General features: G+C 39.4%; 1 protein-coding gene across 1 annotated transcript in view; it reads right to left on the bottom strand.

Moving 5' to 3' along the window:
• Positions 1 to 583: 583 nt before the first annotated feature.
• LOC148540674 (cadherin-like protein 26) overlaps positions 584 to 14611 on the bottom strand; it is a 134842-nt gene continuing 120814 nt past the window's right edge. Inside the window, exons 18-20 of the mRNA XM_088442598.1 lie at positions 12121 to 12180; positions 10969 to 11058; positions 584 to 2239 (exon numbers count right to left, since the gene is read on the bottom strand). Coding sequence (XP_088298724.1) covers positions 2021 to 2239; positions 10969 to 11058; positions 12121 to 12180 — 369 coding nt within the window. The 3' untranslated portion in view covers positions 584 to 2020. The remainder of the gene's footprint in view (positions 2240 to 10968; positions 11059 to 12120; positions 12181 to 14611) is intronic.

Raw genomic sequence — 14611 nt, 5'->3', positions numbered from 1 at the left:
AATGGGTGATGGGAGGGACAGAGATAAGAGACAGGAAGGTGCAGTAGATGATAGAGATGAGAGACGGGGGAAGCTGTAGTGTCAGGCATGATAACTAGCATTTCAGCATATGATGGGTCCAAAAAACTAGACTCATAACATAATATAATATAATATAATATAAGTTTTTAAAGTTTGAAGAGTTTTCAGTTATGTGACTTATTAGTAAAGTGGAATTAATCTCTCTTCAGGTCTCCTTTAGATAGACTTTGCTTTCTGGTCTGAGAGTGTAGCATGTACCACATTGACTTAATGGTAAACTGAGCTACCTAAGCCAAAAATAATCAGTCTGTATTCTCACTTTTAAAATGTTTTGGACCCATTGTTCACTTGTTGGTTAGGGATAGCAGTGATAGCATGGAAGAATGATTTGAAAGGTGACATATGCTATTTCAAAGGTGGTTGCCTCTGAGCTCATCTAACATGCTGCCATTCCTTGCCTCCACTAGAATCCACCTCCTTTAAATTAGATTTAATGGGTGTGCAAATATAAACATGCTGCATGTCCACAATTAGCAATTAATAAACATCATGAATGAGTCAGTCAAATCTGTAAACATTTTATTTCATCAAGTATTATACCTTCTTATTCCATGCAAGTTTTGCTGTTTTTATTACTGAATATAGGTTTAGTGATGTCCATAGCCTGTACAGTATAAGGGTGGGGAAAATTAGCACAAGTGGAGTTAAATTGTCCTTAAAATAATGTTTTAAAAAATAGCTTAATCTTTTCTAAATTGTCTTAGAACTTTATAAAAAGAAAATTAAAATACAAACAAGCTCCAAAATTGGAATAAACGGATTTGATACAAGTGTTTTCAGCCTTCAAACAACTTTTAAATCCTTTACCTCAAAGATTACTTTCTATTTAAAAAATGACCTTTTTAAATGACTTTTTACATTAAGGACATTTTAACACCACAGCATTAATGACATTTTGACAAAATATCATAAAACTACTTTCCGAGATGACTGATATTTAACCTATAAGTAATTTTGATAACATGGTTCCAGTACTTTAATATTTGACCCTATTTTACTGCACTTCTATTAACTGAGAACGAATTAAGACTTGCAAGAACTAACCTTGTATCAATGGCGAAAAAGCATTTTTGATTTTTCAATAATCAACAGATCAACCCTCATCACCAAATTTCATACACAGTGACCAATCCTGACTACATAACCTTTTCTGTAGACAGTACAGTTTAAACCACTATTAAACCCTTTTCACCATATTAAACACTATTTACATTTGAGAAGCTATTATATATAAAAACATTAACCCTGAATTCTAATTTATTTTGTGCACAATTATAGATAGACCTGACTGTTTTGGCTCTTTCCTCTTTCCTCAGAATTCATAAGAAGATTCCGAAACTGGCTTTACTGCATTTAGCACCAAACAATTTAAATATTACTTTATTGTGAGAGTAAAGTAATATACTTCATGTCATGGGATGACCTTTTTTTATTTTAAAGATGGTAAGCAGTTGCTTAATGCACTCCCAGACTTTGGTCCACCATGGATCTTACATCTCCTAATGGTCTACAGAAGTAAGTGTAAAATTAACCTACCACAACTTGTATAATGTGTCTATGGAAGATATGTTACTTTTTGCGCAAACTGGAGTCCCATTACTCTTAGGGCATGAAAGGGACAGCCAGGAAAAAAGACACTTTTTCACTGGAACCATCTCTGTGTAGTGCTTAATTTGCAAATGATATCAAAAACAATAAAATAATGCATGGAGTGTCCATCAGGTGTGCAAAGCTTACACATTAAATTCCCATAATGAGGGTGATGAGGCAAATGAAAATTGACTTTATCTTCTCAAAACAAGTAGTGAGCCCTAGCTGTTTGTTCATACTTCAACTGCCAATTCCAATGTTAAATCACCATAACTAATATGGCACCTGTAGTTTTTTATTTCTCTCAGTGCACAAGATGCCCATGCTGCATTCCTATTGCAAAAACTGCTTATGTTGTCATCTCAGTCTTGGGTAGGTTCACCATGTGGTCTTCACAGATGTTTTGCAGAATGTTGAACTTCGACCCAAAACTCTGTAGACTTGAAAGGTGAATGCTACTGCCTGTGATACTAATAGTTTCCAGTGAGGATGCTCGAGAAGATTCTCCTTCTTCTGAAAATACTTGAGGTTTGTATAATTCCAACTCATTCACCTGGGCTCCGAGTTTCTGTGGTAAACAAATAATGTGTAAGTGTAAGAAAACAAATTATATAATCCAGGAAACACCACATATATACATAAAGTAAATGAACTTTACAAAATGTGTTTTGTCAAGGAAAGGCTAAGAGCCACCACCAATACACCTATTGAACATGTTTGAAAAGTCACATTTCTCTTTAGTAATTTGCAAGAGAAGATCGAGGGCACCTTGATCATTATGGGATCAGATAAAAAGTCACATTGATTTTACAGCTGTCTAAGAGCAATAAGAGATACATGAGGGTGAAAGTTGTATATCCATGAACTGTTATGGGAATATTTAAAGAGAATCGTGTCTGGCCATGTTTAAACACACTGGGCATCACAGAAAATTTTAATAATTTACTAAGGATCATGTTTGCCTGTCTATTTTGATTCGATAATGTTACTGATCATGTTGTAACGTGTGCTAGTTTAATCGTGTTGGCTTTTTCTCAGTAGACTCCTCTAAGCACTGCCCAGATCAGTGTGATCAGTGTATTATAGGTGAAATAAAGTGTTAAAAACATAATGAGCCTTAGTCCCACTCTAAAAAAAGGGGGTACAGGGAAGAGCCCTGGGCTAATTGATCCTCAGGAGGTAGCCCCATTTTATTTTTGGGGTTCCCACTTCCCAAGGACTGTCCAGCCTGGGCTGACCAATTTGGGGTTGGTTAATGCTTTGGCAGGTGTACTATGGCATTACCACCCCCGCTGGTTCAGCCCAGTGCTGGTTATAGAAAAAAAGGGAAAACCCCACGCTGGTTTTTCCCCCAATTTTCCTGAACCATAACAGGCTCAGAGGTCCAGGGCTAGTTATGCTTTTGTGGGGGCAGCCCTCGCCATTTGTTTTTTTTTTGTTCAGATTTTTAAACTTATCTTTACAGTAGACACAGAAGCACTGCACAGATCACACTGATATGTGCAGTGCTTCTGCAGAAAATGCAGCTCACAGGCACTTCTATTAATTTCTTATTTTATGCTCTGTGTTCTATCATGTTTTTAAACATGATTCTAGGTAAATCCGTAAATTGTATTTCTATGTCCATGTTGGTTCGATGGTCATTTGACTTCTGTTTTCATGTTTTACCATCTATATCAGTGCAAAATCATGTTTTTACACTCATGCTTGCATTAGTAAATTTCTGAGTTGAAAAAAACAGGGAAAACTCTAAGGAGAATGCAATCTCAGCCGGACACGATTCTTAGTAAATATACCCCTTACACTCATGTACAGTAATTCTTTTCTGGTCTGAATGTCTGTGAAAGGTGAGTGCAGGGTAAGCTTACCATCAGGACATTGGTTGATGTAAGAACTTGTTTTCATTTTAATTACATTTCAAGCAATTGTAACTGTAGCAAGATTTTTCTTTGGTTTTGTTCAGTGTCTTTATTGTTTCTTTTCTATCTTTGTTATCTGTATAGTATTTTTTATATTTGTTGGATAATTATATTTTTAGTCTCCCCATAGCATAGTATAATGGCCTGAAGACATCATACTTACAGAAAACATTTTTCTGTGTAAAGACAGTCATTTGTTATTGCAGAATCATTATTTTCTCTGTTTGCTGATTTGTGTTTTTAGCGATTTGGAAGCAATCATTAGATGCCTAAAATAGAAATGTTTCTTCTCTTGCAAGAAGCTTGCAATTTTAACTCTCATATCTATAAGATGCACTACAGAATGAAAATTCACTTTTTTATTTTGTCATTAAAAATAACACAACAATAAATTACAATCTTTTAGGCTGTCTGTAAAAAAGACATGCTAGTAAGACAAAGCAACAAGGTACAGCAGAACATGGTGTTATACATGAACATATACGATCATGGAGAATGTGAGGGATCAACCTTAATGGTATGTTTACTAAAGGTCGATTTTAATCAATTTAAAATCGATCAACATCGATAGTGTGTTTCTGTGGCTAAATCACACTGTTACTAACAGATAATTTTTTTTTATTTTATTTTTAAGTATTATTGAATATGTGATTTAGCCCGAGAAACACCACATCCATATTGATCAATTTTAAATCAATCAAAATTGACCTTTAGTAAATATACCCCAATGTTTCTGGAAGCAGATGGAACAGAAGTTAGTGTAGTGAATATTTATTAGTCAGGTAAAAGTCAGGCAGAGAGCAGTCATTGGGACAGTCCTACATTTATTGACTGCTGAAATGCAATGGACAGTCTTCTATTAAAATGAGTGGTGAGACTGACTTTTGTTAGGTACACTGTATCACGGATGTGTTTGGCTGTGGACCTGGACTGAGGGTTCTAGCTGGAATGGAGTCAGTGAGGTCTGGGCAGAAGCTTGGGGGTCTGATATAACTTTTCTTCATGCAGTCAAGAGGAGTAGACTGGCGTGGTAAAGCCTGGTACTGGACACAGGGATTGAACCAGAAAAACTGAACACTGAGATTGAACCAGAATACTGGACACCGGGATTGAACTGGAATGCTGGACACCAGGATTGTAACGGAATACTGGACACTGGGATTTTAACGGAATACTGGACACCGGGATTGAACCAGAATACTGGACATCGGGATTGAACTGGAATGCTGGACACTGTGATTAAACCTGAATGCTGGAGACCGGGATGGAACTGGAATGCTTGGCACGTGAATTGAACCGGAACAGCTGGAGCCAGGAGCGCGCTGGAGGAACTAGAGATAATACTATAGCAGCTTGCAGCAGGATATAACAACAAAGCACTGGGAGCTTGGGAGTGTTCCCAGGCTGTCCAGGGATTGTCTGAGAGTATCATGTGATTTCAGACTGGCTTCTGGTTGGCTTTTGGCTAATCACTTGCTCTGACTGTCAGAGCTGCGCCTATGTCTGATTCTGGATGGAACTCTGGCGTGGAGTGCACTGTGGATATGCAGAGAAAATGGCAAGCACTAAGGACTTAAAACAATACTTCCACATGAACTCTGCAGTTTAGGACCAGCATTACCAGCATTACCAAAATCAAGAATCTGCAGTTTTCACAGATAGAGAGACACTCAGGTGCATAATCAGCCTGGAAGGGAATCCAGCAACACAGACACATGCTGCAGCTTGTATAGGTGCCCATACATCTGCGACGGATTGGCGCGATGTAGCAATGCATTCGGAAATGCCGATCTTCCGGGTGGAAACGCCAACCACCCACCATCGATGTTCAGCAATCCGTTGCAGGATCGCTGAAATTTTACATGTTAAATGTCCCCGATTAGACAATCATGATCATTTTTTGATTGCGATCGTCAAATCAGGAAAATCCAACATGTTGGATTTCTGCTATCCTTCTATGCCGGGTTGCAGCATCGCAGGATCGCATCAATCCATCACTGATGTATGGGTCCCTTAAGCTGAACACATCCCTCAGGCAAATCTGGATATCCTTAACCTGCAGGACAGGTGAGACAGAGCGTGGCTGGGGAGACCTGGTCGCCGCTGCTTTGTGACACACTCACTTTGTTACTCCAGTATGACTCCACTCAAATCTTTTCAATTATTTTTGGGTGTAGTTTGCTAACATATGATACTATCAAATCCTCTTTCGAACAGGCAGCAGTGTGGTCGACAGCCCCATGTGCAAATGTAGCTCAAAACAAGGGGTGTCTATAGCTCTATTTTATGTCAGACCTGTGCATCTAAAAAAGGCACCTAAGGCTGCAATTTTGCATTTGTACTTTTGCAACCTACTCTAATTCATAAACTTAGGGGTAAATTTACTAAGATCTGTGCCCTGTCCGTATCTGTCCATTTTTAAACACGGGTAGGAACTATCAGAATCGAGTGTTGTATTTTTTTAATAAATTCGGGAATTTACCAAGCTCCCTTGTTTGTCAGGATCGTGTTTTCTGATGGTGTATGTGATTGTTCCTACCCATGTTTAATCCCCATGTTTCCTTCCCTTGTTTCCCTCTCAAACAAGCAGCCTGCACATATCAATGAGATACATGCAGGCTACTTGTGTGTGAAAGTTATTAAAGGTTTAAAAAAAACAATTTTAATGACGTAGGGTACCCCTCCCCAAGCATAACCAGCCCTGGGCTCCTAAGGCAGTCCTGGTTCTAAAAAAAAGGGGGGAAATGGAATGGGGTTCCCCCTATTTTTAAAACCATCACTGGACTCAAACCTAGCCGGGGTGTAATGCCACAGCCAGGATATTATTTCACTGGGTCACCCTAGCCCAAGCTAGTCAGCCCAAGCTGGGGATCTCAGGGAAGGTGGGGACACCCCCCCACCCATTAAATGGGTCCTCCTCTCCCGACACCCCAGGCATAGTCTGAAGCCTGGTGCTATTCCTTGCACCCCTGGCCTGTTGGTGCAGGGCTAACAGTGTCAAAAATAGATAAGTACTATTGGTTTTTACAGTGGAACTACACGTGCCAACGTGTCTGCCCTTTGCCACTTGTGGAACTTCAAGTGCCAGCAGGCAGCTGGCACCCGTACTCCCACTTTAAAAAAGATTGTAAAATAATGTGATAACTCAAACACCATAAAAAGTTTAATTTTATTCCATACATAACACACTCACACATACTTACCTTCTGCCAGATGTTTCATTGTTTATTTAATTTTTTATTTTACAGTGGGAGTATGGGTGTCGGCCGCCTGCTTGGTAAATTCCAGTGTTGTATTCCTGTCTATGAGAAGTACTGTACTGCTGTGTTCAGATGATGGTGTATTTATTTCTAGCTGTATTTACTGGTGCATTTTTAATTTACAATTGGCCGTGTTCACCTTTAAAAATTGAGAAAATACCCCCGTTTTTTCATAGCAAATTCCCATGTTTGTAAAAAGTATAAAATACTACATGATAATATGGGCAAACAGGGACCTTAGTAAATTTACCCCTTAGTGTCTATAATGACCATATAATTCTATATATTGTATCTAATCACAGGGGTGCAGCTAGAGAAGGGCAGACGAGGAAAAAGCAGTGGAGCTGGTAGGAAGGATAAAAACTAGTGTGAAGTGAGTACATATGGTTTCCCCAGTGGCAGATTCAAAGGGGATGGGGAAATTTTTGGTAGAGATTTTTATCCAGCCTCCTTTTTACTTGGGTCTGACGCTGGAAGGAGCTTGCAGAGTGGCAGCAGGAACCTAATATAGCCACACAGTAACAGGACACAGCAAAAAGGTAAGAGTTGGATGGGACTGCTATGGAGGGGAGGGGAGTTGTGAGTAGAGAGAAATGGAGGGGTGATCAGGGGGGGAGGAGAGTGCTATGGAGGGGAGGCAGAGAGATATGGAAGGAGGAAGGCTCAGGGGGTTGTGAGACTGCTAGAGAGAAATGGAGAGAGGAGGGGTAGAGAGAAAGAGAGAGGGGGCCTTGGACGATGAGACTGCTATGGAGGGGGACAAAGTAAGATAGAGAGAGGGGGCTTAGGGGACGATGAGACTGCTGTGGATAGGAGAGTGAAGAGGAAGTGTCTATCGTGCTAGGAAGATTTCCTTATAAGTAGTATTTTTAGTTAAGCTGTGTATTGTGATTAAATAGATTCAAACAAAAAATTAGGGGGTGCTATCACAGATAATAAAGGAATAAATCATTGTCTTGGAGTTATCCTTGACTTCTCCCTCTCTTTTAAACCAAACATTCAGTACCTTTCATAGTCCTGCTGTTTCTATCTCAGAAATATTTCTAAAATAAGACATTTAACACCCTTGAGGCAATTAAGACCCTCATCCAGTCACTTGTCATCTCCAAATTGAACTATTGTAACCTTCTCCTATCTGGTCTCCCTGACTCCTGGCTCCACTCCAGTCAGTCCTCAATGTGGCTGCCTGGCACATCTTCGTCTCCAAACATACTACATCTGCCTCCCCTCTCCTGCAAGCCCTACACTGGCTCTCCTTACCCTTCAGGACCCAATTCAAGCTTCTCACTTAAGGGGGGTATACACTAGACGATAAAGTTGAACGATTGAACGATAATGATAAAATCGTTCGATAATCGTTCGATAATCGTTCAAACATCGTTTGAACATCGTTTGCATATCGTGCAGTAATTGTTTCTAACGATGTACGATGCGCGCTCCCGCTGGTCGTTTGATCGTCTCCTCCATCGACTGAACATGCAGGTCAATTTCACTTGATTGCTTACAAATCGTTTACACATCGTTTACACATCGTTCACGCTGAACGATCAAACGATGAACCACTGTCTGCCCACTATAGCTGAAAGCTCTCAATCACAGATTAAAACAACATAGTTTATTGTTAGATCTTTTGCAAATCTTTTGCAAATCTTTTGCAAATCTTTTGCAAATTGTTCAGAGTGGAAGATCATATTTCAAGGGAAACTTCAAGGGAAAATCGTTAAGAGGTTGGACAGGGATAAAATCATCTAGTGGATGCCCCCCATTAGAAAACCCAATTGTCTCCCATTACATATCTGACCTTATCTCTCCACAAATGCATGCCACCTCTTCTGAAAACTGATTACTTCCTGTGCTGCTCTCTACCTATGGAATTCTCTCCCTATCCCAGACTCTCCACTAAACTTCAAACAGGCTCTCAAAACCCACTCTTTTATCAAAGCCATCCAGCTCTCATCCTAACCACTGCTCCTTGCTCCTTTCTCAATGTGCCACCACTGTCTGTCTGCCCCTCCTCTTTAGAATGTAACCTCTCACGAGCAAGGTCCTCTTCCCTCATGTGCTTCTTCTTTCCCTTATACTATCACATGCTCCCTTCAACAGCACAAAACTTGTTTGCTGCCGCCCTGCTGCTTATTTGAGTATTATGATTGTGGATGCAGCAATGTTTATAAACCATTGTTTTGTAATGTAAGTCACTGTTTTCTTGTTGATACAACCACAAATATAGTAGTAGGCAGAGCTACCTCTGAAGTAATCTGTTGTAAATCAAACTTGTTTACTTATCAATTAATGAATAAATCCAATTGTATCCATATGTTGTAACTTAATAACAAGATTTTTTTAAGTATATGCAGAAACTCTTGAATTTATATGATTAGTAGTTAGTGATATATATGAGCAGAAAGTGGTGCCATTAAACACACTTGTAATGTATGGAGTCTATGTATGAACATATTATATAGAGGGATTATCTCCAGTGTTTAGACAAATATAGACTCCTTTATTTACAGATTATAAACACTTAAGGTGCATACACACACACAACGATTTTTTTGAACGATTATCGTTTAACGATATCGTTTAACGATAATCGTTTGAAAATATCGTTCACTTTCTGAGTCAAACGGTGAACGATTATTGTTTATGCGCGTTCACGTTTGTAGTTTGTAGTTCAGTCAGACTTGTCAACTCAACGATTTTCATTAAGTTAATATGCAAAAATCGTTTGTAGTTCATAAAAATCGTTCATTACATTTAAATGAACATAGTAAATGAACAACTTTAGTAAACGATTTTAGTTCATTTTTTCAAGGTAGAAAATCGTTTACTAAAATCGTTCATTAACTCAATCGTTGCGTGTGTATGCAGCTTTAGGGATAAATGCAAGTCCGAGGGGTATATTTACTAAAGCGAGAGATTTTAGAAATGGAGATGTTGCCCATAGCAACCAATCAGATTCTACGTAACATTTAACTAGTACCTTCTAGAAGATAATAGCTGGAATCTGATTAGATGCTATGGGCAACATCTCCACTTCTAAATATACTCCTGAGTTTAAAAATGTGCCAGTTTGCTGCTAGAAACATGCATTGAACCAATGTAATAGAGTGCGAGAACATGCAAACTCGTGTCAAAACACGCCATTCTGATATTGCTCATGTTAAATATACAACTCACACAATGCAATAGGGTGCGAGTTGTAGACTCGTACAGAAATAGTAAAAAAAAACATGCAAAAAAATAGACTAATTTAAGGCTAGCAAGTTTAGCCGCGTGTTTATCAGTAAGATCCCCCCCCCACACACACACACACACACACAACAAAAGCATAAAAATACATGGAAAAATCATAGGGGTCCCCAGTATTTTCATTAACCAGCACCAGGCTCTGTGAGCCGGTCCTGGTTATGGAAATATGGGGGGACAAAAGTAGTAGGGGTTCCCCGCACAATCCACAACCAGCACCAGGATCTAACTAGCAGGGGTGTAATGCCACAGCAGGGGAACACACTTGACGGGGTCCCACTGCCAAAACAGTCACAACCCCACACTAGTCAGGCCAGGCCGGGGCTATCCTCTGCACCCCTGGGCGGTGGGTGCAGAGTTCATTGTGTCAAAAATAGAAATTGTATTGTCCTTTAGAGAGGGACTACAGGTCCCAGCAAGCCTGTGAATTCAGGCATTCACATTAGTCCCTGTCACTATATTCCTTACCATGCAGACACACACACAACTGCATCAATTTTTTTTTGTGATAAACCAACTACCTTACTAGTATGTTTTTGAAGTGTGGGAGGAACCCGGAATTGCCTGCAGGAAACACATGTAAACACAGGGAGCACATATAAACTCCACAAACATAAGGCACTGGTTGGAATACATCCTTTGACCCCAGTTCTGTGAGGCAGTGATGCTAATCATTATGCCAACTGTGCTGAATCAGAAAATATTTATTGAAATGCTAGTGATAACTTTATTTAGAGATGGATTGGCATGCTGTACTGATCAAGAAGCACTGAATTCATCACACTGTCAACTAGTTAATGACATATCTGATATGTAAATTCTATAAATTAATTTATTTATTGCAACGCCATAATCTGGGGAAATTCTACCTGTAATAAAGCTGTCTCCAGAGTCCTTGAATGTTTTCTAAGCATCGAATGGTTACCAGATGCCAAAGAGCGATGACGTCCCAAATTTGACTGTAGAGAGAGAAATAAAATTATCCTTAAGTGTACAAAAAAATAAAAGTATGAAGAAAGGGTTTATTGAAACCTTCATCTGAACACTTTACTTTCAGTGAAACTGCACTGCTTGGCTGCATTTATCTGTCCCAAACTATAAATATATTTTTATTCATGGACCATGGCACCATGTTTATGCCTATATTGTACAGTATATTGGGTTTATGCTTTTTGTGTTTATTCTTGGTGTTTGTTATTCTTGTTGGGCTTTTTATTAATCACGAAATCTGTATTTTTGCAATGTTAATGAAAAAAATATACCATAAAAAAACTCAAGAACTTTGTGTAATTTGGTGGAAATCTTTTATTCTGTAGTAATTAAACCAAGAGGGTGACACAGAGGATTCAGGGGGAAGGGTATAGAGTGTCAGGAAACACAATGCCAATGAAGGTGGTGGCAGGTGTGAAAGGATTCCAATGGACAAGATGCCAAGTGAGTCCCAGATGAGGGAAGTACACAAGGCTAACGGGTAAAGGAAAATTCGGTCAGGTGAAAGATAGACAAAGGTGGGAGGATAAATTATTCTCTATATATAATTGTAATTTTCCACTTTCTGTGTCATTCTAATTTCCACTGCAGTCTCTCTGTCTCCTTTTTCTACATTAAATCCCTGCCGGAACCATTTCTTCTCACCCTTTTTGGGCAAGTGGAAAACCATGAACATCACCCGTTGAGATCCTGCAATGATCTGCCGCTGACATATAGGGGCATATGTATCATTATTCACAAAAGAGACCAGTACTTTTCAGACTATTAATGCCAGTTATTCTGTTATTGCATCTCTGAATATGATTTTTTTTTCACCATATGTACCAAATAAAAATGCAATAAACTATTAGATTTTTTTACTGTATTTTTTTGCATTTTTATTGCATATGACTTTATGCAAATTCCATGATAGTGTGATTATTGAGCACATGCTAAGCTTGGCAGTATTGGTGTAAGCACCATTTGAAGTGTCCAGGCCTCTCTGTATTTTATAATTTAATATATATAAAATGTTTTTTATGGAAACTTACAGAATGCCTCAAGGAGTTAGCACGATCCATGTTGCTTAGTCTTCTCTCCAAGACATAGCTCTGAAAAAACATTACACAAAATTAGGAGTCTTTTTCTCTATGTAACTGTCAGAGATGTGCACATCTCTATGGTAACAGTTACAATAGACATAGATTATTAAACAGCACCTGAAATTTATAGCGATGTAGTAATAGTTACATATATAAATGATTACTGAGGGAAAGAAATATAAGCTGATGTTACTTGTGAGCCTGTGCTTTGTCCTTCCTGTTCATGTGTCCTTGTTCACCATCAGTTACAGAGTCTGAACTTCTAAATTAGTATTGTAAAACATATTTATATTCATAATTCCTCTCCCCCACTGTTTTCATCAGCACAGAACTCCATGGATCTAACCTCCGCTTCAAATAGGGATGGACGATCGGAGAACTCATATCTATCTTTTTGATAAATACAGAATCGTTACTTACTAAATCAATATAGTGTGAATATTGGAGGGGATAAACCTTTTTTTAGACAAATTTCTAAATCGCACATACTCACTGGAGATTTTCTTTGTTGACAGAATGCAGCAAAACGCTTATGTAACAGTGAAAGCAGTGAAAACAGGGCAATGATCTGGCTGCTATATAACACTGGCTGCATCGATTGGAAATCGGCCCAAAATCGAAACATAAATATTAATATATATTCGATATACATGTGCCCTTATACACCTATCGTCACCATGCCATGTTGCGTGTGGCAGGCCTGCCGTGTCTTATACGCCGCACCTGGATGCATACTGGTGTAGTATAACCTCAGGGCCATCTTAACATATGGGTACAATGGGCAGCTGCCCAAGGCTCTACAATTATAGTGGCCTTCGAACAGGGGTGCGTTGGGCCAGGGGCATCTACATGGAGTGTGCAGCAGCTCACTCCATGCATAGGGCAGCAGCTGAGAGGCAGACAGAGAAAGATGCTCCCCAGCTTCTCAGATTGTGAATTACACACATTCAGAGCAGCCAGGCAGCATTCTCTACCTGCCTCCCATCCTGCAGACAAAGAGTCAGGATAAGGGTGGAGCACTGGAAGCATGTTCCCCTGGGCCCCCCTCTCTCAGGGGGCCCTCATACTTTAATCACAGCTGCAGTGCTGAGCAGGAACTGCACTGAAAGCTGGAGAAGGGAAGAGGGAGGTGGAGTCCATAATCCACAATTTACATCATGTTTTTTTATGTTTAAACTAGGGATGTGCAGGCTCGGTTCTACTCGGTTCCGTTCGGTTCTTTTTACCGAATCTTATTGGCTATCCAAAACTCGTGACAGCTGAAACCCAATAAGATCCGGTAAAAAGAACCGAACAGAACCGAGTAGAACCGAGCCTGCACATCCCTAGTTTAAACATTTGATTTTGTTGAAAGTACCCAAAAATCGAAAGGTTTAATTTTATTGGCCATTTAGATTATTATTCCCGTGAATCGGTGGGTAGGGGGCCCCATTGCATTGCTTTGCCCAGGGACTACAAAGCTGTTAAGACAGCCCTGTATAACGTACTGAGATGTGGGAGGATATAATACTACTTTCTGACCACTAGATGTTGCCTTTCCTATACTGCATGGCGCATGCGTCAAAAAGTCGTCAATGTAGTGAAATTACATTATGCTTGAATACTGTACGCTGATTTTTTGCTTCCTTCTCCAATGTTGTGCGACAATTTACATAAATATACTACTGTAGTCTTGACTGAGCCTTAAGGAGGTACCCCATGTTTTTTTAATTATGTCTATTATTACTATTATTAATGATAATAATTTATATTTATTTATCATCTGATACAATATACAGTGGATTGTACCACATGTGCAACAATTTCTGGGCGATGGAGAACTTGTGGACACTCTCCATAGGGATGTATGGGGGCCTTTGACAATTAACAAAGCCATGTACAACAATTTCTAAAGCTGTGTACGACCATTTCTGACTAATGGTTGAACTCCTTGCGGACACTCTCCATAGGAATGAATGGAAAGGTGTTGATTGGTCAGTATGTTGGCAGCTCCCACGCTCTGACCAACCATTGTGGCCTCATTCCTTCCTATAAAGAGTGTTCCTGAGTGACCTCTCAGTTGCAGTGAGGTTCTGAAAGAAACAAGTTGCTGATGGGTTTTTTTTGTTTTTTTTTTAAAAACCTTGTGAAATGCCAACAGGTACGAAGAGTAACTTTCCCCTTGGATTCAGAGTGCAATAAAGGGGTAAACAAGGGTGTCTGGGGAAGTCTTTATTTAATAAAATATTGTGCATTTTGTCAATTATTTTTGTTTGTTTTTTTGCAGGTGGACATGCTGGCACCTGTGATTCAACAAGTGCCATCCTGCCCCAGCAGGTTTGCTAGGTCCAGTAGTTCACCTGCATAAAAACAACACAGGTTGAGTATCCCTCACAAGTTCTACATACGGCAAAGATACTTGTTTGGTGTGACTTGAGCCACAGTGTATGAGGACACATCT

This window comes from Taudactylus pleione, unplaced genomic scaffold (genome assembly GCF_031769625.1).
Source record: "Taudactylus pleione unplaced genomic scaffold, aTauple2 ptg000018l, whole genome shotgun sequence".
NCBI lineage: Eukaryota > Metazoa > Chordata > Amphibia > Anura > Myobatrachidae > Taudactylus > Taudactylus pleione.
Note: the sequence above shows the minus strand (reverse complement) of the source record. Positions and strands in the feature narration are given on the sequence as shown.